At 37.9% G+C, this 27,020-nt stretch overlaps 1 protein-coding gene across 2 annotated transcripts; it reads left to right on the top strand.

Annotated features, from left to right (window-relative positions):
* Positions 1 to 8,595: 8,595 nt before the first annotated feature.
* On the top strand, positions 8,596 to 24,315 carry POMP (proteasome maturation protein). 2 transcript variants are annotated; one of them, XM_087865220.1, is made up of 7 exons: positions 8,679 to 8,747; positions 9,009 to 9,097; positions 11,293 to 11,390; positions 13,476 to 13,536; positions 16,299 to 16,400; positions 19,777 to 19,870; positions 23,512 to 24,315. In XM_087865220.1, exons 2-7 carry the CDS (start codon positions 9,095 to 9,097, stop codon positions 23,577 to 23,579), a joined length of 426 nt encoding a protein of 141 aa, XP_087721346.1. In that variant the 5' UTR covers positions 8,679 to 8,747; positions 9,009 to 9,094; the 3' UTR covers positions 23,580 to 24,315. The 2 variants fall into 2 exon arrangements, with proteins under 2 accessions (XP_045652993.1, XP_087721346.1); XM_045797037.2 differs by lacking the exon at positions 9,009 to 9,097 and having other exon boundaries at positions 8,596 to 8,747; positions 23,512 to 24,204.
* The last annotated feature ends 2,705 nt before the right edge of the window (positions 24,316 to 27,020 follow it).

The raw sequence follows: 27,020 nt of genomic DNA, 5'->3' as shown, positions 1-27,020 counted from the left end.
GGGTCGCGGAGTGAAGATGGTGTGAAGCCGAGCTGTCGCCAGCTTGTGATTGACAAGCAATATGAGACTGTCATCACAAACCACTGAGAACTTCAGGTTGCCACTGCAGCATAATTTACCCTAACCCTACTAATATACACACCATCCTTATGGTATCAGTAAGAATGCGGGTAGGAATAGCCAGATAGAAATAAAAATGGAAAGACATATATTCCATTTGTAATAGTGATAAAAGTACAGAATACTTAAGGCTAAATTTGACAAGACAGGTTTAAGACATATGAAGAAAATTATAAAATATTATTGAAGGATATATAGCATGTGAATCTTTCCAAAATCGATGTACAAATTTTATGTAAACCAAATCATAATCCTAATGGTTTCTTTTTTTAATTTGATAAAAGCATTTTAAAGTTCATGTGGAATAAGAGAAATGACCTATAATGTTGCTGCCAAGATTAAATGGGCTAAAATGTGTAAAGTGCTTAGGACAGTATTTGGCACATACAGGCATAATAAATGTTAGCTAGTTTTGCTGTTTGGAAAACTATTTAGATCATTAGAATGGAGAATCTCAAAATGTATCTTAGCGTAAACAGAATTTTAATATAGCTTCTGGAGGAAAATAAAATTAGACTCCTCTCTTAATTCATATTGAAAAATAAGTTCCATATGAATTAAAAACAAAGTACGAAAAATAGTATTTTAGAATAAAACTTGAGAATAACTTCATACACTAGGGGTTAGGGAAATATTTTCAACGGAAACAGCCAGGAAGTTGTAAAGGAAAAGAGACATTTACTAAAAAATGTATGGGGCGCCTCAGTGGCTAGTCCATTAAGCATCCAACTCTTGGTTTTGGCTCAGGTCCTGATTTCAGTGTCATAAGATTGAGCCCCCGCTGGGGGTCCAAGCTCAGCAAGGAGTCTGCTTGAGATTCTCTCTCTTCCTTTCCCTTGGCCCCTCCCACTCATGCTTGCACATGCATGCTCCCTTTCTCAAATAGATTAATCTTTAAAAAAAGAGTATGGCTGGAAGATACCAAATCAAAAGAAAAATATTACAGCAGATTATGAAAAATATTTGTGATGCATAGGACAAAGGTTAACATTTATAGTATATGAGCACCTACAAATTATAGGAAGATGAAAAACTCCATAGAAAAATGAGCAAAGGATGTGTGAATAGGCATTTCCAGGAAAGCAAATCTAAACAATAAATAAATATGAAAAATTGCTTTATCTTACCAGCAATCAGGAAGAATCACACTGAAGTAACAATAAGCCATCACTTCTCACTCATCAGATCAAAAAAAAAATTTAATTGTTGATAGAAATGTGTGTTTACACATTCTGAATCACTTTTTACATCTGTTTAAGAAAAGGATGTCTCAGAACAATCCTTTAATACATATAGTGGTAAAGGAAGAAATTATTTTGTATTGCAATTAGTCATACACAAACTACACTATTTTGTAATTTCAGTTTCTCATGGAATGTATTTTGACAAGACTTTGACTTCTGTTGCTCTTTGTATCTTCACACTATAGGTCCCTCTGAGCTCCAAAGAATTTTGCAACTACGTATGGTCACTGGACAGTGTTGTTTTGTTTTTTTTATTTTAATTCCAGTTAGTTAACATACAGTGTTATATTCATCTTAGGTGTACAATCTCATAATTCAACACCTCTATACATCACCCTGTACTCATCATGACAAGTGCACTCATTAATCCCCATCACCTATTTAACCCATCCCTCCATCCCCTGGACAGAGTTTTTTTGACTTCATTACCTTTTTGGATCTGTGACTTGCATGGTTCTCCACCTAGTTTTGCACAGGTACTTTCCTACTTAACTCCTCACTCCTTCCCCACCACTTTCTAGAATCTTCTCAGCAGGGTGCTAGGGCCAAGGCAATTTTAATATTTACCTTAGGAAATAGACTCAGTGCTCACTGTGCCCTGGGGCTAATTTCACCGGTCTCGACCACCAGACCTTTGAAACATGCAGCCATTGTTCATTGAGTTTACTGACTGTGGTGATGATGTGGAGAATGGATTACGGACCAGGTGAGCGAGGAGAGAGGCAGGCAGGCCAGCTGAAAGGCTATTGGAATGTGCCTAATGAAAAATGAGACCTAAAAAAGGATACAATCAGCTCCCACAAAGATGGTGAATGGAGTTTACGGTCTAACAAGGAGAGGCATATGTGAAAACAAGAAGGGCAACAATGTGTTACAGATGCTGTCATAGGATTTCTGTACGTATATGCAGTGGGGCCCAAATCTGGTCTCCCTGGAAGGGGGAAAGCAGGGCCATAGAGCAAGCCAGGAAAGGCTTCATTAAAGGAAGTGATGCTTGCCCTGAGACACTGCAACTAGAGCCTTTCAGGAAAATGGGGAGGACAGGAGTAAAAGTACAGGGACATGAAATTCATGACATTTTCAAAGAATTCCAAGGAATTAAATATGACCAGAGTAAAGGATTTAAGAATGAGATGAAGTTGGCAGTCAGATCACAAAAGGCCTGCTTGCCATTCTAAAGAGTCTGGAATTAATCCTGTAGGGTGGGCAACAAGGAGCTATGAAGGGCTTTAGGTAACAGATTTGAATTTTAAGGGACAAAACATCTTTGGCAGCACTATGGAAGATGGTTAGGAATAAGGCAGGGAGCTCTTCCTAATGACCCAGGCATCAGGCTGTTATTCTGTTAACCATGATATTCTGTTTGTCAGGCAATTTCTCTGAGGTATTTGAGAAATAATACTTTTCTTTCTTGCTGATGTAAAAACACTAACTAGAACAATAAACAAACAGGTCTTCTTTTTTTCTTCTGTACTCCATTGTGTAAACTTAGTTGTACACTCTAATTTAATAAATGGAGTGAGGCTGAATAGCCTTTGGCATCAATCCCAGATACTAAAACAGTGAGAAAACAACAAAACAGGGAACATAATATCTATCCATAAATCCAATTGTATGGTTAGGGTTATGGAGCACTTTAAGAGTTATGATTTCCCTGGCAAAGTGTCAAAAAACCATACCTTTGAAAATTATTCGGAACAGCCATTTGGCATCCTACCATGCTGACAGAATGAAAAATGTCGAGTAAACAGCCTACGTGTAATTCACCATTCTTGAAGAAGTAAAGGAAGGATGTTTTCTAAGGCTTCAGAGTGACATATTTTATTAAATAAAAACATGGTCATGAAAAAAGCCAAGAGAAAACTTCCCAACTCACTCAGAAAACAGAGTCAATCTATTTTTTTTAAGAAATAGATATATCCTGTCATGTAAAAGAATATCTGCAAGCCAGTCTGTTCCCAGTGGTTCTTTCTGGGGGATTCCATTCTTTTTGCCCTTTTGTGTTTTCTAATCTTCTACATTGAGCATGCATTGCTCCCATAAAGAAAAACAAAAAAACCTCAAACAGACCAACCATACAATCAGAATGACTCAGGTTGTCTTTCTTAGCTTTTAGATTCTAAATCAGCTTTCTGATTCTGAAAAAGATTAGTGCAAACTGCTTTTGAGGTAACCTCCTAGTATGCTTTGAATACAGGCAAATTTTCTCTCCTCCAGGTTTTAAATGTCTTCAAGGAACAAAATTTTGAATTTCCAAAAATACAAAAGCTTCCCTTTAATTATCCATGCCAGTGGAGAAGACTGACCCTAGTATTCAAAAACGGCATCTGATTCGAAAATATCAGGTGTACATGTATATTATATTAGGCTCTATATACAACTATATGGTGTTTTTGAAGATTTACCTTCTGAATTACATTTTTCTTTAGCTAGTATTAACGCGACTCCATGTTTCTACATGTGGGCAGGTAAATGAAAGGTAATAGAAAGAGGGCTACAATAAAAACTTTGTTGCATAAAATCTACAACTGTATGCTCCACAGACGAATAAAGACTCTTTATGATGAAAATATAAACCACTTTTTCAAAAGCACAGACTTCAAATAGGGCTACAAGAGCAGGGAAAATGGAATGCTAACCTCTGCTATGTCTGATGCAATGCAGATGTAAAATAGTAAAACAAAACACCTGGATTCAAGAGTTCACTTTAGCACTTTTTCTCAAAACCCAGCTTTTCATATTCAGAGGACACTCTTTTAAAAACAGCTCTATCTGAAATCACAGTCAGCAAGTATTTCGGAAGAAATATGAAACACTCATCTTTCAGGGTTAAAGAGAAGGGTCTGTCAAATAAACTGGGTGTAAAGTATTTCTCCATCCCTTAACACTTATGAAGGCACTTGCAAAGAGAGATGTGTAAATATGATTTATCTGAAATTAAGCACGTTGAACCTTCCCCAACACTACAAGAATTTAGATCATTTAAAGAAGAGTTAGGTGTACTATTTAAAATTTATAGATACTTTTCAGGTCCTCTGGGACATAGTAACTTTCTTTATTAGTTGAGATTTGTACTACCCCTTCACAAAAACTCCCTCCCCAGTCTCAGAGGGGAACACAATATCTGAAACTTAACACAGCCATACAGTGTTTTAGTTAATAGGTACGTTAGAGAGAATATGTTTTACGAAGTTTTTACACTAATTATTTCTCCCTCCCATCTTTCTTAAAAAATGGAACTCTCATGCTTCTCCTATGCTAAACTCTGAGGGGAAAACAATTGCCACCAACCCTTGTCTCCAGACCCTCTCCAAATCCCCCCATTCTGCTTTCAGAGCTCAAAGGAATCCATCTGGCTAAGAACTGTCAGAGACTGGGAGGAAAAGAAGACCAAGCAGGACTGGCCAGAATTTGTAACTGGAAGGGGCAGGGGGAAGGCTGGGCACATCTCACACACACACACACACACACACACACACACTCAATCTGTGGCTCTTAATATTAGTGGATGTCGGAATTGTAGACTTTTTGGTGAGATGCCAGTTTTTGTTGAGTCTAGCCCTGGGGGAAAGAGGATAATTGGAACCAGATAAGGATTTAGGGCCTTGGCTTACAGTGCTGAGCTTTAAGGTTGGGCTCCAGGCCCAGGAAGGTGCTTCTGAGAACTTCTTCAAGTAAGTTCTCTTGGATCACCCATGTCTACCTCCACCTATTTCCCAACCATATTAGCCTAGTCTTGCCTATTAGCCACAACTATCCATTCATCTGTTCTTTCCCACACTTTTCATTCAATAAACATTTACCGGTGCTTTCTGTGTGCCAGATACAGATACAACATTGTGTAAGCCATAGCCCCTGACCACAGAAGCTTGTTGAAAAGAAATAGATGTGGAAATAGATCAACACAACTAAGTACTAAAACACTTATCGGTCATATCAAGTGCATTGAAAGGGCCTTGCCTTTTCTGCCCCCTGTACTCCTCTGGTACCATTAAATGCTCGGCCCCTGAACCTGCTACTCACTGGTCTTCCTTTCACAAAGCCTGCCACTAAGCCCCTTGGAACATTAGGCTAGACTTCCCTAGTTTATTGCAACTAGATTTGCCACAAGTTGTCTTCCCCCATCTTAGCCCTAACTAAAACCTAGCTTTCGCATAAACGACGCCACTTTCCTCAAAAGCCTGTCCCGTGAGGTCTATTCTTTCTCCCACTTTCCCTAACTCACAGAGTAAGAAAAATGTCAACACAACTTCTTGTTCCCCACTTTACTGCTCGATCATTTATCACTCAACTACCTCTTCTTTGAAAGGCATGCATTTGTGGGGCACCTGGATGGCTCAATCAGTTCAGCATCTGCCTTTGGCTCAGGTCATGATCCCAGGGTCCTGGCATCCAGTCCCACATTGGGCTCCCTGCTCAGTGGGGAGTCGGCTTCTCTCTCTCCCTCTTCCCCTTGCTTGGGCTCTCTCTCTCAATAAATAAATAAAATTTTTTAAAAAATGAAATGCATACATTTGCTTTACACCATTCTTTCTTTACTTTTGAAGGGGTGAGGACTCAACCAATGCCACGGGCATTTTTCAACTCAGCATGCTTTTACGCCAACCTGAGATGTTGCCTGGCTGTTTTCAGTCACCTGCTCTCACCTATGTTCCAACAGCAGCCAGCAACCTAGATGGGTTTCTTCTGCTATGTTCAACAACATGCATTCAACAAATATTTTTGCCAGAAAAGCTTAAGAGTCAAGTCAAGGAAGACAACTAAAAGTAAAGTAAAATAGAGTACTCGTTGTGCTACAACGCACATGAGCCTGTTTCTTATGTAAAATGTGGATAATAGTAGTACCTACCTCATAGAGTAATTGAAGACTAACTGAAACGAAGTATGTCAACAACTAAGAATAGGGCCTGACATACAGCAGATGTTAACAAGTACAAGTAGTCTATCCTCCAAACATAATTACATAAAGCCTAAGCAAACATATTAAACCATTCTAATATCCAATCTAACTTAATTCTTTAAACTACTTCAGCACACTCAACACTGACTTGTATTAGTTAATGCTGTAACAAACCTTTTTAGAAGGATATAAATATGGGTGTGTATATGGCTCAAAATAAGGCAATTTTTCTCCTTGCTCTTCGACTGAAATTACCTTCACATCAGTCACCAAAGATCTATTTTTGAGACTTCATGATCTTTTTAAAGCTATCTTAAAACTACTATCTTTGTTTTGAACTACTTTTCAACCTCTCAACACTCTCTCCCCCTTTGGATTCTATGATAGCACTTTGATTTTCCTTCTGCCTGTCTGACCATCTCTTTTTTGTCTCCACAGCAGGCTCTCCTTCCAATGGTTGCCTCATGAATTCTAGTATTTCTTAAGGTCCATCAATACTTTTCACTGCTTCTCAAAGTCTCTGCAATGTGCTGTGATACCCTTCTACCCTTATCTCTTCTGTGGACTACTACAACACTCTAAATGGTATCCTGGTTCCTAGTTTCTCCCGATTCCAGTATATTCTTCATGCTGCCACCAGAATAATTTTTTTTTTAATGTCAAATGTTTGTGAAAAGACCTCCATTACTGCGTATTTTCTCAAAAAAAAAAAAAAAGCTCCAAACCTCAGCACACCATACAGGCTCTTTAATTTACCCCCAACCAATCCCTCCAATATCATTTCACCTTGTTCCACCTACTTCCCCAGAACTCCAAACACGTGGAAATCTTCATTGTTCATATTACAACATGCCCTTTTGCAAATCTCTGCCTTTCCACATTTCCTCTTCCTCAAAAGCCTGTTTTCCCTGTTTCCAACCACTTCCTGATCCAACTCCTTTCTCTATTAAACATTTACCACATTTATTTACCTTGTCTATTTCCCCAGGAAAATAAAAGCATCTCAAGTATAGGGAAGTGGCTTTTTCTTCTCTTTAGTTCCAGAATCATATGCTCAACAAAAATTTAATGACTAAATTGTGAGGAATCGACAACACTAAAATGATTTCTTTTTAAGAGTTGCATTTTTAAAATTTCTCCTTAGGTGGAACTGAGTGAAAGGAAAAAATGCAAATGAAACATTCAAACTCAAATCTCAAGGTAAATATGGAAGAGCCAGAAGATAAGGACAGCAATGCAGAATATTCAAAATCTGGACTATCCTGGAACTTCAAGGTTGTAGGACCATGGCGGTAGATATATGTCTGACCTTATCACCTCCCTCCTTAGAAATCCCTCAATGGCTTTTCAAACTTTAAAGCCTCATCCTTAATTGGCACAGAGGCCTCCATAATAAACTTGGCTCCATCTACTTAGAGTCTCAACTCCCACTACTCTCTACCTTACTTTCTGAACTTCAGCCACACAGACCTCCTTTCCCACTTTTTTTTTTTACCTAAGCAAATGCCAGTGATGTTCTTTCATATATTCTCCTACTTCAAACGCGCTCATTCTATCCTTTCACTATCAGCTCAAGGATTCCTTAAGTTACCTCCACTATACGGTGACAATATCAGTCCACTTTATCACATTATACTTGCAAGGCAACACAATATAATGTTATGAAAACAGATTATGGGTTCTTCGGTATATTTAACCTCTTTTGTCTTGCTTTCTTTGACCGTAAAATTGAGACAATAGTAGTACCTACTTCAAAAGATGACTGAAGAAATTAGATAGTTGATGTAACGCACTTAGAATTGTGTTGCTATAAATAAAAACCCAAAATATGTCTGCAATTATCAACCTTACTTCATTCGATGTCACCCTTCCCCGCACCCCCACTTCCGCGGCTCCTCTAGCCCGGGAACCGCATCAGCCTGATTCATTTCTATTTTCTTAGCCTCGGCACAGGATTCTGAACATAGCAGGCCTTCGACATAAGATTTTAAAAACTAAACTGGCAAAGCCTCGTGTTCTACTGAAAGACTGCTGAAAGACTGCAAAGTATTCATCCCACCTATGCTTCGTTTACCCTGACGAAAAATGTAGTATCTACTTCAACGAGCTTTTGTATTAAATAAAGGGATGCATCTACCAAAGTACATTGCACATCTTCAAATACCGCACCAAGAGTAGATGTTTATTATTAATCAAGCGGAGGTCCGCGTCTTCCCTCCCCTCCGGCACGTCTCGTCCCGACCCCGCCCTCCTCCCAGCCCACACCCTTACTGCGCCCTTGGCCCCGGATCCCTCGGGACTTCAGGCGTGGGAGCCCCGGCCCCGCGCGGCTCCCTCCCGGCGCCCCGCGCCCTCCTTCCTTCCTCGCCCGGACGGACGCACTTCCGGCGGATGTGGGGGGGCAACCCCGGAAACGGAAGTGAGCGGCGGGGCCGGCTGACGGTAACGGGGCTGAGAGGCTGTTCACAGAGCAAGTGAAGATGGTGAGTGAGACCCTGGGCGACCTGAGTTCCCGGCGGGCTCGGGACCCTGGCCCGGCAGGAATGGGCCGCCTCCCCCTAGCTCGTCCCGGGGTGGCGGCGGCGGCGGCGGGAGGATGAGGCCGGCCTCGGGCGCCATGATCTGTCGAGTCACGGGGTTAGGGGTTTCGTAGCTGTCGTCCGGGCTGGTCTCCTGCGCGGGTCCCTGGAGCAGCGCTTCGGCTTCATTCCCTTCACTTGTTTCTCTCGATGTGCGCCTCTCAGTCCCAAGTGCTCCAGCGCGCCCCGGCCTCTTCCTCGTAATTGGCGCCGAGCTGGCAAGGACAAATCCGAAAGTGCAGCGTTGTTCTATGGTGTGTGGTGCGGCGCAGCCGACTACTCTTCCCATAAGGGGCTAACCTTGGGGGCCCAGATCCCTCGAATTCCTCACTCACCCCTGACCTCGGAATTGCTTTGCTAACAAACCCAGCTATTAACTCTGCTTTTTATCTCTCACCTTTACAGACATTTTGGGGAACTTGTAGTATGCCAGAAGTTGGAGGGGGGAAAAATCAGACAGTTGTTACTCCCCGTTTGTCAGCATTGTTAGTGCTTCCCACCTCCCCACCCCCCTTTTGTCTTTTTAACTTTAAAGTTGTGATGCTTGGGAAAGACTCCTGAATGGCCATGGCCTCTGACTCTGATATTAGGCCATCTAAATCTAGAAAGTTTCTGTTGGTAATATTGCTGATTATTGTGGAGAGGTTTTAGAAACATTTTGAGGTCTAGTGGTACTTAACTTCTCATAGATTTGTTTTCCTCTGCTGCTTTAATAGAAACATCAGGTACTAATCCTTATATTTTACAGAAGGAATTGGGGGAAATCATAACAGTAAAACCCAGAAATCCGAATTCTCTTTTTCTTTGTGCATAGAAGAAACTTTTCTTCTGTTACTTTATAATGAAGTAATCTGGGAGGAGGAGAACGTTTATGTGGGAAAGTACCAGGAGATGCATTTGAAAAGGTACAGTCATATAACTGTAGATGTGGAAAGAATTCAGGAACCTGGAAGGATGAGTAAACAGGGCCAGAGAGATTATATGCCTTGATCATTGTCACATAGTAGGTTAGAGACAGTCCACTCTAGATTCCAGACTCTTTTCCTGATCAACTTAGACTTCTGTGTAGGGGAGCCTGTTTTGTAGGTTCTCGAGTTCCAGGCTAAGGATGTTGGACTTTATTTTTCAGAGAAGACATTGGCAAATCAGTGAAAGGTTTTATAACAGCTTGGTGGGGCAAATTACATATTTTAGGAAAACCTTGATATGCAGAATTGGAAAATGGAAAAGTTAAGAGACAGCAAGACCCAGTCAAGTGCTGTTAAAGTTAGCCGGGTGTGAGATCCTGAAGTAGAGTGGTAGACTGAAGAAACTCTGAACAGGATAAAGTACCTGACCACATAAAATGCACAGATAAATTAAGAAATCAATTTAAAATGCTGGTTTCTCAGAATAGTTTCTCCTAGAATAGTGTAAGGATGGATACCAAACTACCTGTAGCTGTTTTACATTTTTCTGCAGAATTACAGGGATATTGTACTTGAGCAACAAGGGGTTAAAAGTCAGCTTTTGTGTTTTACCTGTTGTAACATTTACTGCATTTTATTTGCTTGCTTAATTTATCTATTCATTAGACTAACCCCTGAAAGGTAGACGTGTATCTTCAGCATCTGCCATAGTACCTGCCACATAGTAGATGTTTAATAAATATTTGGTGATTAAATGTTTTATGGTATAAATGTGTAGAATGATAATACACCAGTACCGGATATACTGTGAGTCTTTGTTTTTGTTTGGTTTTGTTTATACTATGCTGATTAGATTTATTTTTCATAGGGAGTACCCTGTTAGAGAAACCAAATACTTTCTGAATGTCTCTCTTTTTTTCCTTAGCTTCTGTGATCACATTCTTCTAATTATTCTGTTTGTTCTTAATCCCACTTTCTTGTTCTTCATTAAGGAATAGTATTCCCCAGGATCTGTCCTCAACTTTTTTCATTCTGTACTAAGCATTCCAACCTAAGTGAGGGATCTTTCCAGAGAAAGTAAATCTGATCATGCCATAACCTTCAGAGGCTATCAATTTCAGAATAAAACCTGAATTCCCTTGCATTTTTAAGCCTTTCTGTTTTTTCATTTTGCCAGCCTTGCTTTACTTTTGCCTCACTAGACATATAGTTAGCTGGTCATGTCAAACTACTTATAGCTTGTTCATTTATATTTTTGTACCTTGACCCATGTTCTTTTTTCTTGGAATGCCTTTCGATATGACTTTGTTCAGAGATCAACTCAGGAATCCTTCCTACCCCCAAATTTGATGTTATTTAGTGTTCCATGTGTAATCATTCTACCATAATGCTAAGGCGCATCATAATTGTCTAGACTGTGGGCTCTTTGAGGGCAGAGACTTCTTTTTCGTCTAGTGCTTAAACAGTGTTTTTTACGTAGATGTTCAGTGTGAGTTTTAAAACATTTTTTGTATTTAATAGTGTTTTTATTTGTGTTGTAGAATGCCAGAGGCCTTGGATCTCAGTTAAAGGACAGTATTCCAGTTACTGAACTTTCAGCAAGTGGACCTTTTGAAAGTCATGATCTTCTTCGAAAAGGGTATATAGGGGAACTGTGACTCTGACTTTGTTATAATAAAATGTTTCTGTGAATTCTTTCTCACAGTAGTCTTTAAATATTTTGATAGGCCATAAATATATATTTAATTTGGGACATAGCAAGTAATATACCTTAGACTGGGGACGGATGAGAGTGGATGTATTCTGTAATGGGAGAAGTGTCTTAATAGTGAAGTCCCAGGACAGGGCATCCTTCAAAGAGCTGTTACCCAGTAGCATGATTTGGTAGGGTTCTTCTTTTTGCTACTGCTAACTTGGAGAGCCATTTGTCTCCTTATCTTATTAACTACTGGAATAATTCTCTGGGAGACACTGGAACACAGCAGTGAAGAGTCTACTTAGGAGTAGGCTGCCTGGGTTTTGATTCTGGCTCTGCTCTTTACTAGATGTATGACTTCAGGCAGGTAACTTAATTGCTCTATGTCTCAATATCTCTATCTGTGAAATAGGGCTGTTAATAGTATAAATTTTATTTGGAGAAATAAATGAGTTAGTACATGAAAAATACTTAGAACGCTACCTGACATTAATAAGCTCTCAGTAAGTGTTAGCTGCTGTTACTTTTACTTTTCTAACTTCAGCACACAATTGTACCCTTTCCCTTAATTTCCTCTGTGTTTAGGTCTAAATTTCTGGTACTTCTTGGCAGGTTGCTTTTCTGCTTAATCAAATAAGGGTAGTGCCTACCCTTGTAAACGTCTGTTTTGAGTTTTTAATTTTATATGTAACTTTAAGGTATTTTGGTCTTACTGTAATAAAATGTCATTCTAATGATGGTGTCTGTGGCAGACATAATGCTTCATTATTGTCTTTCCATTTTCTAGTGAAAGATGCAGTTTATAGTCTTTGGAATTGGAGATATAATTTGATTTATGATATAGTATAATCAAATTCATAAAACAAGTCAGTAACCAGGTTCTGATGATTTCTTATATACTTATTTTTTTCCACATAAAATGCTCCTTTTTCTTCCCAGTTAGACTTTAAGATTGCCATGAACAGAACCATTTTCACATTCTGCTTCTAGGATAATGTTCTGTACAAAGACAATATTCAGTAAACGATTGTTGCAGGTTCCTTTCAGCTTTCAAATCGCATTTTGGCAATAAGGATAGTCGTCTTTATATATCTAGAGTGTTAAAGACCAGTGGTCTGCTTCTAGCAATGTATGACCTTATATAGTAGGTGTTCAGTAAATGTCAAACATATCGTTCAGCATGTGTTTATTAAAGATACATTAAATATTGAATATGTATAGACCTGAACAGAAGAGATGTAGTTTTTTTTAAGATTTATTTATTTATTCGAGGGGGGCACATGTGAGTGCAGGGAGGGAGAGAGCAAATCCTCAAGTAGACTCCTCAGTGCAGAGCCTGATGTGGGGCTCAATCCCAGGACCCCGAGATCATGACCTGAACCGAAACCAAGAGTGGGACACTCAACTGACTGAGCCATCCAGGTGCCCCTAGATTTTTTATATACTGCAGGAAGCATGTCATCAAATAATAGTAATTTTAAACATACTTTGTTAAATTTCTTCTGGATATAGGGCATCATTTAACACTGTTTTTTGAAGGGTTCACCCTACTGAATTGACCACTAGTATCTATAATCAATACACATTTTTTTTTAAGATTTTACTTATTTGTCAGAGAGAGAGAGAGCACCTAAGCAGAGGGAGAAGCAGGCTCCCTGCTGAGCAAGGAGCCCGATGTGGGACTCGATCCCATTACCCTGGGATCATGACCTGAGCTGAAGGCAGACACTTAACCAACTGAGCCACCCAGGTGTCCCTATAATCGATACATTTTAAAACAGTTATCATATATAGTAAATTTGACCTTTTTTAAAGTGTTATATAATTCATTGTTATAATTCACAGTAATATGAATTTTAATAAATATATCAATTCCTGCAACCACTGCCACAGTCGGGATACAGAAGTGTCATTGTTCCTAAAAACTCCCTTGTGCCATTCCATTATAGTTACACCTATTGATAGATGTGCGTTTGAGCTTTAGGTATTGAGTGACTTATAATCTCCCTTGTAAATATTTTTTTTCAGCCTTCCTTGTGTGAAAAATGAACTTTTGCCCAGTCATCCTCTTGAATTATCAGAAAAAAATGTAAGTATATTATCCATGTTTTTATTTTTATCCTCTAGTAGAAGAATACTTTTAGTAATACTTAGGTGGTTTCATTTATTAAGACAATTTTAATGTTGAGCATTTGACCTTGAAGAATATGAGGACTTATTTTCAGTATCCTTGTAGAGCAGGCTTTGAATTATCATTAAATTGCTTCACTAAAGCTCCTTTCTATACTTTCTTCTTTTGTCTTTTTTATGGACTATTTTAACTAGGCTCCATTCCCAACATGGGGATTAAACTCATGACCCTGAGATTAAGAGTCACATGCTCTATCAGCTGAGCCAGTCAGGCACCCCTTTATGGAAATTTCTAAAGGCCAATCCCCCTTTCCATTCCTCATTTGATGACCCTGTTTTCTTTTATATTTTTCCTCTGCCATTTTGCTGTTGACCTCGAGTACATATCTCTAGCCTTGACCTCTTTCTCAAGCCCTGCAACTCCCGAGTTACTGAGGGATATATCCTCAGTAGGTCACAGATGAATGTGACCTTGAGGGGCTGAAAATTTAATGGGAGGACAAGCAGTAGGTAGGGGCTTCATAAAATGGTATAGAGGACCAAGATGGAGCAACTGCCCGTGCATAGGGCTAGTGGGAGGCTTCGTAGAGGAGCAGACATTTGAATAGTTGTAGAACAGTATTAACCAGGTTAATAGATAGGGAACGGTCACCCCCAAAGAGGGTATAGCCTGTATACATGTTCTAAAGACAACTTAAAGACTTCCTAAATACACGTTCAGAGCAAGAAGAAAGAGGTATCTTACTACTTCAGGAAGATGGTGTAGTGTGGTTATTAATAAGATGGGGCTCAAATCAAGGGAGAGTACAGTTTCACTTTCCCAAGTATTAGCCTGGCCATTAGATTCGGAATATTGATTCAGTTCTGAGCAATACATGTTAAGAGAAACTTTGACAAATCTGAGTGAGACTGGCCCAAATGGTGAAGAGTTTAAAAAGTGCATAGATCATTTGAGACTCAGTTTACATCAGCTGCTTCTGTGTAGTCTCCTTAATTACCCAGCTAATGGTAGTCTCTTGGAATTCTGTGGCACTTAATAATTATTATAACTCCTTTAGCATGGGTTGTGTAATTGAACTATATAGGTTTAGATTCTTGACACCATACTTAGCAGCTAAGTGAACTTGGGCAAGTTCCTTAATCTCTGTTTAAGTCTTAGTTTCTTCATCATTAAAATGGAGTCAGTAGTAGCCCATGCCTTGGCATATGCTGGCTTACAGTAGCTCTCCATGACCGGGAGCCGTAGTGGTGATAGTGGTGGAAGATGATCATTATTTGTATCAGTCGTTCTCAACTAGGGATGATTTTACCTCCTTCAGGGGACATTTGGCAATGTCTGATTGTCACAAGTAGTATTGAGAGAGAAGGGTCTTTGGTCCTGGCATCAATTGGATGCTGCTAAACAGTCCCCACCCACCACAACAAATAATTATGTAGCCCAAGATGTCAGTAGTGCCAAGGGTTGAGAAGCCCTGATCTATGTGTCATGTCTTCCCAACTAGATTATATAACCTCTTCCATGTTAGACTGTTTTGTGGTATATTGCCACCGAGCCTAAGTCTGATTTTGCCTGTGGTTGCTAATAATTGAGTACGTGTTGATTGATAATTGTGGTTTGACATCATATTATAAGGTGGATATATTCATCAAAGTTTATAAAATTGAATTTTTTACCTGAAACTGTATTATGAGGGTAACTCAGTATTTAAAGGAAACCCTTCAGTGAGAACTTCAGATTATATACCCATAATAAAATATTGCATATTTTCTTTAAGGACCATCTGTTAAAATTTCATACTCAAGCTAAAGTAATTAAAAACCATATCTCTGTGTATCTTACCTTAGACTTCATGTATATGGCCCCTGGTCATGTCTAAAGTGGGCACTAATCTCTCAGTAGGTTAAAAATTATCCCCCCCCCCACCCATGACTTAAAATCTTATCAAGAGAATGTAGTATAATAAAAAATAAGTACCTTAACTCAGACAGACCTTTGTAGCAGTCTGTCTGCAAAGCATATCCACTACCCATTTTGGGAACTGTATGATTAGGATTCATGAGTCACTTTGATTCATTTTGCCTGAAGTACATTAAATTGCAGTAAAAGTTTTTTAGAAGTAATGTTAGTGTTTAGTAAAAATATGATTCCAGAAAAAAATTGCTTATTAGCACCCAGTACAAACTGGACAAGCTTTAGAGTTTTGGGTCCCCCTGCCTCTGGAAATCTATTACCCCAAAAAGTGGAGTTTAAACATCGTAGCTTAATTAACAGGGTGGTATCATGGGTTTGACTATTTCCCTTGTGAAATCTTTTGAATTACATACTTACATACTTAGAAATTCACTATTTTTGTCCCTTGTGTGGAATTGTTTCTAGATCTCATTTTATTTATACCTTTTCTTTGTTCTGTCAGTTTTGTGGTAATTCTAATCAAAAGCACTGAATGTTTTGTAAATATGCTGTTGCAATGTGCAAAACATTCCTTAATTTATCAGTTTTGTAAATCCAAATTTTAGGTGGTAATTTTTCATTGGTGAAGTACATCTGCATGCTAGATAAAACATAGATGTATATATTTGAAGAAATAATAAAAGTACTTTGTTTTTATTTCAGTTATGGATATTAAAATTCTTTAAGTGTTGTGTTACATACGTATCAGTGCCGTTTTGAAAGCAGAATGTCGAATGTAACATTTAAAATTACATTGTTTGCCTTTGTAGTTCCATCTCAACCAAGATAAAATGAATTTTTCCACACTAAGAAACATCCAGGGTCTGTTTGCTCCACTAAAATTACAAATGGAGTTCAAGGCAGTGCAGCAGGTGAGTTGACGGATGTCAGTTAGGATATGTTCCACATGTGTGTTGCTGTGGATTGGAAGGACTCTTCTCCAGTCTTAGGGTTACCTTTTCTTCTCCTCTATAGCCGATTCTACTTTGCCCCTTTTCAGGATATGACCTCAGTTTCTACTTCATAGAGAAAAAAGAAGATCACGTGGAAAACTTCAAATTATGAGCTCAGTGCCAAAACTTATGTGTATCTACTTTCATGTTTTTCTCTTTTTGGGGGGTTATGTTGAATTTGAAATGCCTCTAGGAATATCCACGGGGTGGTATGTTTACATATAGGCAGTTTGTATACAGCTGAGTACACCTGTTGCTCAGGAATAAGATCTTCAAAAATGTCCTTCCAGGTGTGTAAGAACTGTCCTTGACCTGTGCTCTAGATTCTATCAGGTCACACTACGTCAGGGAATTCCCTTTTCATGGATCCTCTCCATAGCTGATATCTTCATCCTCTCTTTCTACTTGCTCAGACTCATCAGCAATGTTTACATACATTCTAGTCTTTTTTTGTGTGTTTTAAAACAAAACTTCTGTCAGTGTCTTTATAGCACCTTCTCTCACTAAGTGTGCTTTTGCAGGTTGAGTGTCTTAAAGTTGATTCCATTTGCTGTATATGCTCCTTGACCTACTATTCACTTAACCCACTGTTTTTTGGCTCTCATCACACCAGTGAAACTGCTCCTGAACAATGTGGACATCCGTATGCCCTCTTGTTTGGTTTCCCTGTGGTATACTACACCAGTGACTCCTTCCCTTGGCTTTGAGGACACCACACTTTCCTGATAACCCCCTCATCTCTGAAACCTTATTCTCAGGTGTTTCTGCGTAGGTTCCTTTTGGTTTTTTCTGCACCCTGAAATACCTGTTTTGTTAGTTCCCATCTCCAGTCCTCTTTTCATTCTGTTATTTCCTGTCTATTCCTATAACTTCAAGTATCATTTATACATTGATGACTCCCAAGTTTTAATTCTCATGAGCTGTAAACCTATAGACTTCTCCATTGAAAGTCCCACAGGCACTTCACATTTCACGTGTATAAGTACAGAATAACTCATTATTCCTCACATACTCTTATCACATAGAGTTGTGATAAGAGTGATAAACCTATCAAATAGGTTGCTTCCTAAAGCAGAGATTGGAGCATGAACTTTGGTTATTTCACCCCGCAGCACATCCCTACCCCCCGCAGCACATCCCTACCCGCGACCCATACCTCTCACCATCTAGTCAATTCTCACCACTGCTACTCCATTAGTTTTGATCGCCTACTGTGCTTCGTCTAGATCACTGTGACACCCATCTCTGCTGCCCTCCAATCCATCATACATGCTCTAGCCACAATAATCTTTTTAAATACAGATTTGATCATTTCACTCCCCTCACTTTGTCCTCAATTTAAAACTCAGCTCCTTAACGTGGCTGTGTTCATGAATTGGCCTCTCCTTGTTCTCCACCAGACTTCATAGCCTAAAACTACCTGCATGTCCTAAGTTTTTGTCTCACCTTTTGGCTTTTGCATATGTTCTTCCTACTACTGCATCTTTTTCAGTAAATTCTGTTAATGCCATCAACTGTGTTGGCTAAGTCATTGTGGAAGCTATTTCAGAAGTTTTTTCCAAGGATCAAGTTCTAAAAGAGAATGTGTGTCTCTAAATCAGAATAACCTGGATGTGAATCTTGGCTCCACCATCCACTAGTCTTACGAACTTAAACAAGTTAGAGACCTTTCTGAGCCTCAGATTATTCATTTTTAATATGAAATGGAGTTAACCATAACAACAGTGTGTGGTTATTAGGTTTATTCTGAAGATTGAATGAAATAACACAAGCTTGGCACAGAATCGTTAGCTTCCCTTTTATTTTCCTACTCACATTCCAGCTACATGTGGCTCATATTTCAGGCCTAAAATTCTAATCCCATTTAATTCAAAAATCCTTGTCCAGAATTCTGCCCCTTCCCTTTTTTCCCTTTATCCCTCTACTATTGCAGTTCCTGCTTGTTGGGATGCATAACAACTGCCTGCTCATCCCTGCTTTTGGTGCTTTCTCAGAACTATATCTGATCAAACTACCTACCAGGCCCCTTACTCTGGTTTAACTTAAAAGCTCCATTTTTGTTTCTTTCTCTACGCTCTCTACTTTCCTTTTAAAGAAAAAATATATATTTATAAATAAAAGAAATAGAAATAAAATATATACATATATATCTTAATATCATATGTGTATATTTTTTTCTAATTTTGATAACCTAGAGAAGTTTTTTCATCCTAAACTCTATAGGCCATTAGTAATTAAAAATATTTTTAGTCTGGTTATATTTTCTGGGGGGAAATAATCTTAACAGCACCCTTAGATTTCAAAGTTATGATTACTTTAAAATACTAGTATCCTATAATCATGGACCACCTGTTACTCTTGTTATTCTTTTGTCAGTATCCCAAATAATCTGCATTGTTTCCGATTATAACTGCTAGACAACAACACAATAACTGAAAATTTGGTTTGACTCTATAAAAGTTTATTGAATACCGAGTATATGCCAGTGACTGTACTGTATACATATTTTACACCACCCCATCCGGTATGTTGGCAAGGAAGGTGGCGTTATCCTGTTACACAGATGAGGAAACTGAGGGTGAGACAGATCAGGTAGCTTAAACACAGCCATAGTTTTACAAGTAGCAGAAGAGTTTGAGTCCAGGTCTCTGACTCCACAATGTGTGCTTGCCCCACTATATACTTAAGTTTCAGGCTGCAGTATGTATATATTTAATACTTGAAAAAAGTAGATACCACGAGTTCAGAATGGGATTGTGCTTTTTAAAGGCCCCACAAGTGACTTTGGTCTTCCTTTCTGGTTACCAGTACTGTTTTAAAGGGTCATAACTTACATTTTTACAATGAGTAATACAAAACAACATACAAAGTGAAGTAAACAGTTTACTAAGAATAATGCTCTTACTGAGTTGGACAGGGATTTGATCATCCCACCTTTATTAGGAAATAGATGTGACGTTAGGTGCTGGGGTATTTGCATTTCATCACGTGTATGCTGTGGTTTTCTTGAGATAAAAGCAAAGCCCCAAAATATATGCAAAGTCGATGGGATTATTAAGTGTTAACAAAAACCATAATTTTCAGTGTCTTTATATATTTTGAGTAAAGTTTTGAGGAATTTAAAAAAATTTGGCTTGGGGCTAAAATATGAACTGGTGTTTTTTTTCCACCGGTTATACTGGTGTTTTATTTGTGGTTTTGTGAATTTTACAAATAAAGAATGAAGAGCGTGAAATACTGTTTTTTCCCTTTCCTTGGCTTTCTCTAATCTTGCCCTTTCGTATTTTTCCTAAAGGTTCAGCGTCTTCCATTTCTTCCCAGCTCAAACCTTTCACTGGATATTTTGAGGGGTAATGATGAGACTATTGGATTTGAAGATATTCTTAATGGTAAGTGTCATTCAGCACCTTTTCATGGAGCCCTAGTAACATACAAGGCAATGGAAGCAAACAAAACTGATGGCATCCTCATCCTTATGGAGTTTATAGCTCATTGGATTGATTCGCTTATGTTTATTCATTGCATTAAGACAAAATTTAATGATAATAACTGTTCTTTAACTGGTTCTAAGGATCAAGGTTATCTGTGGAGTTCTGAGGTTACAGTCATTATCAGTCAACTAATGATAGTCCTTCATTTAATGTCCTGCGGTTATAGTCTGATGTGTGAGTCTAATATAGTATTATAGGGTAGCTTAAACAATGATTTTTGTTTGAGTATTCAGAATATTTGTGGAATATGACTAGTTTTTAAAATGACTAGAAAAAATAAGAAACGCTCTCTTTAAAAAATAGCTCCCACCTCCAAAGAGTTTTTGTGCTTCTATAGGTGGTGAATAGGAAAGAAGAGTCTGTCATTTTTAACAAAATTCCTTGGATAATTTTATTATGTATGAGATAAATAACTTTCAAGTAGGAACAGTCCAAACAGCATCCTCTGTTTTTTCTGGTTCTGAGGAAGATAAACAAATCTAATTCTCTTTAGTATTGCATCTGCTCATTATGCCCCAGCAGTTCAGGAGAAACAGAAAAACCCAACAGGATTAAATTATATTAGTTTTGCTTGGCTGCTGATATCCGGTAAGGAAATGCTGTGGACACAACAGAAGCCTAGTGAGCCTCTCCTTTGAGAATCGTTGCTGAGGGAACTTTTTGAATGCAGGGAAATCTAGAATTCCTAAGCTTTTTACATTGAACTTATACCTCATTTTAAATTAGCAAGGTAATAGTTCATGTGTCTATATTTTTATCTTTAAATTAGTTATAAAAATACACTTATTTAAAAATCAGCTATAATTTTATATAAAGAAAGTGAAAGGTGCTTGTTAAGCATTTACTCAGTCAAATATTTATTATGTGTCAGGCACAGGGCTAGGCTCTAAATATACGGTGGTGACAAAACTGCTTTCTACGTGGGGAGGTAAACATTAAACAGATAAATGCAAACATATAATACCAAACTGTGATAAATTCTAGGACTAAAAAGGGATAGTGGTGTAGTTTGTTGTTGGGTGGGATAGATAGGCACTTCTGGGAATATGACACATAACTTGATTCCTAAAAGATGTATGAATGAGTTAATCCAAAATTAGGGGGAAGAATATTTTAGTCAGAAGAAGCCGTGAGTTCAAGGTCTGTAACCTGAGAGAACAGCTGAAGAGCTCTGAAGGGCTTTAAGATGTTTTCTTATCTATAAGCTAACAGGTTAGCTTGCCATGGTTTCATAGATCCTGGCAGAAGACAAGACAGACTCCTAGAGTCAGAGGACAGTTTATTACTCACAACAATAGCAGTAGCTGTGAATCAGCTTTCCTGTTGGTTCCCTGAGCCCCAGCTCCCACAGAGTAGCAAGAAGAGGGTCAGGTGATGCCACATATACAGTGTATTTTATTACAGGTAGGGGAACCCCCAGATAAGGGCATCTGAATCTTTTATGATAGGCAATAAGCCTTTCTGTTCTGTGCTCCAGAAGAGTCATGACTCTCCAGAAGAGTCTTTGTCTTCTTAGGTTGTTCAATTTAGAAACAGTTTTGGAAAGAGAGTCTAGAACAAAGGCAGGCAGTGTATCTAAGACTTATAGAATTTTGAGAGACCCATAGAGAATTGTCTCCCGACACACATAAGAATGTGTTAAGGCCCATATGGCTGGAGGGTTTTGAGTTTGAGTTAAGTGTTGGAAGTGATAGGGTTTTGCTTGCTCATCAGGGAAGTACTTGGCCAAGAAGAATCTGCGCATTTTACAAGGAAGGGACTATGAGGAGGGTAATAGTAAAGTCAAAACTAGACTTTTAATGCTGAAAGGGGTCTTCTGTGTACTGCAGTTCCCTCACTTTAAGGTGGTTAAATGGACTGATGGAGAGGCTCAGTCCTGCCTCAGTCTCTCACAGCAGCAGAGCAGGCGCTGAAACCACAGGCCGTTGCCTTGCTGATGTGGTGTGTTGTTTTCTGGTGTAAGTGATTTATCTAATAAGCATGTACTTTATTAAAGTCAAAGCTTAAAGTAGAGTTTAAAAGGAAGTTGTCATAAAAATTAATGTATTCTTTAACAATTTAAAACATGACAGCTGAAACTTGGGTCCTCCATGATTACCTCCAACCCACTTCTCTCCCTTATTCTTCAGTTACTTGCTGTTTTCATTTAGTATATTTCCTTCCAGACTTTTTTCTGTAGGTCTTCATACAAGTAAATTAGTCAGATATATTTGAGATTGCTTAGTGGTTTTTTTTTTTTAAACACAACTGGCATACTGTGTGTATCTTACAGTATGTATGTACATCAATGCATTTATTGCTGGATGCTTTTTTCACTTTTTTAAATTTAATTTAGTTTAATTTTTGAGAGAGTATGTGTGCAAGTGGGGTGTGGGGAGGGGGAGGGAGAGAGAAAATCTTAAGCAGGTTCCATGCTCAATGTGGAGACTGACTCAGGGCTCAATCTCATGACCCGAGCTGAAATCAAGAGCTGAAATCAAGAGTCGGTTGGGACGCTCAACCTACTGAGCCACCCAGGTGCCCCTCTTTTTTTCAATTAACACAAAGCAGTGCTGTAAGCACACATCTTTGCCTATCCTTTGTACTCATGTGGAGACATTTTTTTTATAAGTTTAGATTGTGAATGCCTATTATATACATAGCAGTTACTCTGCTATTAATAAATACAGCAGTGTCAGTTGTTGCTAAGGCTACTTTGTTGTGTGATGAGCCTGGAGAGCGTATGGATTGCTGAACTGATGTGACACAATCATCTCTAGTCTCTTAGGAGATCCAGTGAAGAAATATCCAGACCTGTAATCATTATTTTAATGTGGATGGTTATGTATTTTTACAAACTGATTTTACAGTTCATTGGGTTTTTTTCCTAATGGGGGCAGAAACGGAAAAAGGCTTTATTTTGTTTTTTGGAAGCTTACTGTTAGCATTAATTTTTAAAGCTCTCTTATGTGTGCTATACAGTTAATATAAGACTTTTGTCTGCTCTCTAAAAACAAGATAGTGAAGATTTTAAAGATTTTCTTTGTCTCACATTCTCATTTCTGTTAGTGTATGTGTATGTAACAGAGCATGAAACAATAGAAATAAAATGTTTTTGCAAACTAGATTAGGAGACTGCTCAGTCTTTTAATTAGAGATTGTTTCCTAGAGTCATCTGGGAAGCCGCTGGAAAACTTGAGTTTTGAAAAAGGAGAACTTCAGTCTGTTGTTGTTGGCTTTTTTTTTTTTTTTAAACAACCGTATTGAGGTATAGTTGACATATAGTTGGCATGTACTCATCTTAAATGTACAGTTCTGTGAATGTTAGCAAATGTGTACTGCTGTGTAAGTGTCCCCCCGGTCAAGATATAAAATGTTTATCACCCCAGAAAGTTTCCCTGATCCCTTTGCAGTCAGTTCCCCTTTGGTCCCAGGTAACCACTCATCTGTTTTCTGTCAGTTTTGCCTGTTTTAGATTTTCATGTGAGTGGAATCATTGAATTTATCTTTTTTTTTTTTTTTTGAGAATCTTTAATATGTTTGTTTTTGTTTGTTTTCAGACCCGTCACAAAGTGAACTAATGGGAGAACCACACTTGATGGTGGAATATAAACTCGGTTTACTGTAATCTGTTGTGCTGTTCATGAAAATAGAGGGGCCGCATGTTGTTTATAGTCATCTTTTTACTATAGTTTGATGTACACAACATTAAAAGTACTGACACATGAGAATTTTTGCCTAATTAGTATCTGTGATCATTTGAAATTATTTGGGTCTTTGGCTTATGGCCATGTGACAATTGAAAGCACTAAAGGGAGACGATTTTAAAACTCCCAATTATAGAAAACAGTAGTCTTTTATGTCTTTAAAAAATTGTTGGTAATGAGTATTTTAAAACCATGTGCAGGTTCCAATTCAGCCTATTTTCAGGGTATTCCATAAATATAATTTTGAATAACCATTATCAGCGTTTGAGTCTGCAACCTTCATAGTAGCACCTTTCAGATTAAACATCTGTAATACAGTGGCAACACTTCGAATTAAGTACAGAGTAAGATATTTTATTTCACCTTGTTTCAGTATAGCCTGTTGATACTCATGAGAATAATATTGGATTTACTGATGCTATATTAGAATTGTAGCTATTCTTTGGTTCTTTCAGGTTGAAAAGTATAGTAAGTTCAAAGGTTTTGATTTTGGTCTTGTCTTTAAAGTGAAAAATTAAATAAAGCAACCAGCATATGTTGATTAAACTGTTGTACTGCATAGATTTATATATCACAAGATGATTAGATTAAAAAATTAGAATATTCATGTACACACAAATTCCATAATTATTTAAAAATAAATCTTCACTATAGTCATTCTTTCTTACGAGATATTCTTTATGAACCTGGTATACAAAAATTCATGAATTTTAATTAGTAAATGGGTCATCTTTCACTAATTAAAAGATATTTTTTGATTATCAATTTTTCGGGAACATTTGAATTGGATAGTTCACTGATTTGCAGCTGAAGGCCATATCGCCCCTCCCCTTTTGGGGACCAGGGAGGGGGGCATCTAATAATATGTAGAGATGTTTTTGGTTTTCACAACTGCTAGTAGAGGCTAGGGATGCTGCAAAATATCCTACAACAGAAAAGACAAAGTTATGGTCATGTAACAAAAGTACTAAAGGAAGATGATTTTTAAAACTCATAATTTATATTGAAACAGCCTTCTGTGTCAAAAAAAGTTATTACTAAATATTGTAAAACTGCTTACATTCAGAATTTGCTCCATGCAACCAAAAATCATTTGGTTCAAAATGTCAGTAGTGTCAAGGATGACAAGCCTTGAAATAAACCATATGACACATTTTTAAAAATTGCTCCTAAGTGTTGAGATTAAGTTTAAAACATTTTTGCCACTACAATATTTGCCAAACCATTTTATGCTTGTTATGAGAAAATAAATAATGAAGATTCGCTAATTGCTTCTAGATATATTCTTTCAACTAGTTAATAAAATGGGAAATTTCTTCTGTACCGTAGTTCAAAAATAATACGTATCCTTCCTGACCAGTAGAGGGTACTGTGAAATTAATGAGCATGATTTAAATGGAGAAGCTGATCCTTTAAACAGAAGTTGGTAATTGTGATTAGTGCTTTCTGAAGGTCTTTTTGCTTCCTCTCTCCTTTTCCTTCCTTCTTTGTATTTATACCAGTGATCCTCATTGCTGGATTCACAAAAAATCACCCGGGAATCTTGTGAAGAAATTTTGATACTGGGTCTGAATCTCAGAAATTCCAGTTGGACTAATCTGGGGTGGATCCCAGGAAGTGTACTTTTGAAAAGCTCTCCAGGCTTGAGAACCTTTGATTCATATGCTTGCTTTCCTCTTTGCTTTTGCCTCCGTATTAGCAACAGTCATTAGCATCAGTTAATTCATCTGGCCCGTATCTGTGTTGAAAAGCTGTTTCTTAATCTCTGCGGTCTAAAGTGTGTGTGTGCCTGAAGTTGGTGTTATTTGGGTTCCTTCATGAGAGTTACAGATCTGAGTTACTTGCCTACGTGTCGAACTCTAGGCACTTTTTCTTTCAGATGCTGTGGCTTTATTGAAGAATTAGTTTACTATTTCCTTTGTTTCTGTTTTGCTTGTGAAACAGCTTTGGGTTCAAGAGGAACTTCATAGTTTGGTGGCTGATCAAAATTCATTTTATTAAGATTAAAATGATAAAATTCACAATAGAGGATAGAAACATACCTAATGAGGGTGCAATCTAATTCTGTACTAAGCCTTTCGGTAGGTATGAGAATAAAGGAATTTGTGGGTTTTATTGTCTGGAAGTGTCAGGGGGTTGGCAAAAAAGTAAGCACTATTTGGCACACACACCGTAGGATCGCTTTCACTGTACACACACCTTTTCCCTCCTACCCTCTATACAGAATGTAAGTGAAAGGGTTACCATTTTTCATAATTTTGTCCTTTGTAGTGAGTGTTGTCCCTCTTTCAGGAGTACACGTAGGTATAACCCAGAGCTCCCCTCTATTTTGTTCTTTTGAGTGCAGACATTCAAATATGTAAAAGATGATCTAAACAAGTAGATGATTTTTGAAAAACAGACTGTTGTGTATAATCTTCCACTGGAATTTATATTTCGTTAAATTTTTTTTATCAAACACACAAAGTCTAAGTATATATTAACTAAATTTTGACTTGGAATTTCAATAAAGCAAAGCCAAAAATGGTGTGACACATCATGGGACTTATCATTTAGCTCATGATTTCAAAACTGAAATTGAGGTTCCTTCGTTTACAATAAATGCTTACTTAAGAACCTATACTTCTAGTTTGTTTTACTGTAGATCATTAAGTCATATGAAAGAATAATAACAAACCATTCATTGGTTTTTGAACCGAATTTCAGCAGGGTTTGTTTTATTTCCTGAGTGAAAAAGTAAAAGGGACTTTAACATGTTTTTTCTTTTAAAGATAAATCAAGTTTTGAAAATTTAGAGTTTGCTTCCAGATCTCGAATTTATTTCTGGAGCCAGTAGACGTGCTTTGTCAGTTGTACTTTGTCTTTTTGCTTCTCTTCAGTGTCTTGACCTAGCAGAGACAGGAAAAAGCTATATTGTTCATCTCTGTGACAAAATAGAGGTCACAGAGGATATGGCTTTGGGTCAGTGAAGGATCAGGCGGAATTCCTATTCAATTTTGCCTGGGCTTTTTTACTTTTGGAGAGGTGAATTGATTTTAACCTAAAACTTAAACCCACCCCTTTAATTTGTGTGTGTTCTGTATTATATGGAAATATTACAAACATAAGTTATATTCTCACCAAGTTTTCATTTTGAAAACTTTCAAACTTAGAGAAAAACTGAACAAACAATACAAAAACACCCAACATAACCTCCATGTAGATTCCCCAATTATCAGATTGCCTTATTTTCTCCTGGGTTGATTTAGGATAAACATTTTTGGCAAGAAGTCTACAAATGTAGTGATGATATGTACTTAACTGCATCACATCCGGAGCCATAAAATGTTAGATTGTCTCATTAATTGGTGTTGCTCGGTATG

This window comes from Ursus americanus, chromosome 10, assembly GCF_024610735.1.
Source record: "Ursus americanus isolate L20-20 chromosome 10, mUrsAme1.1.p, whole genome shotgun sequence".
Taxonomy (NCBI): Eukaryota; Metazoa; Chordata; class Mammalia; order Carnivora; family Ursidae; genus Ursus; species Ursus americanus.
This window is presented reverse-complemented; position numbering and strand designations above follow the sequence as displayed.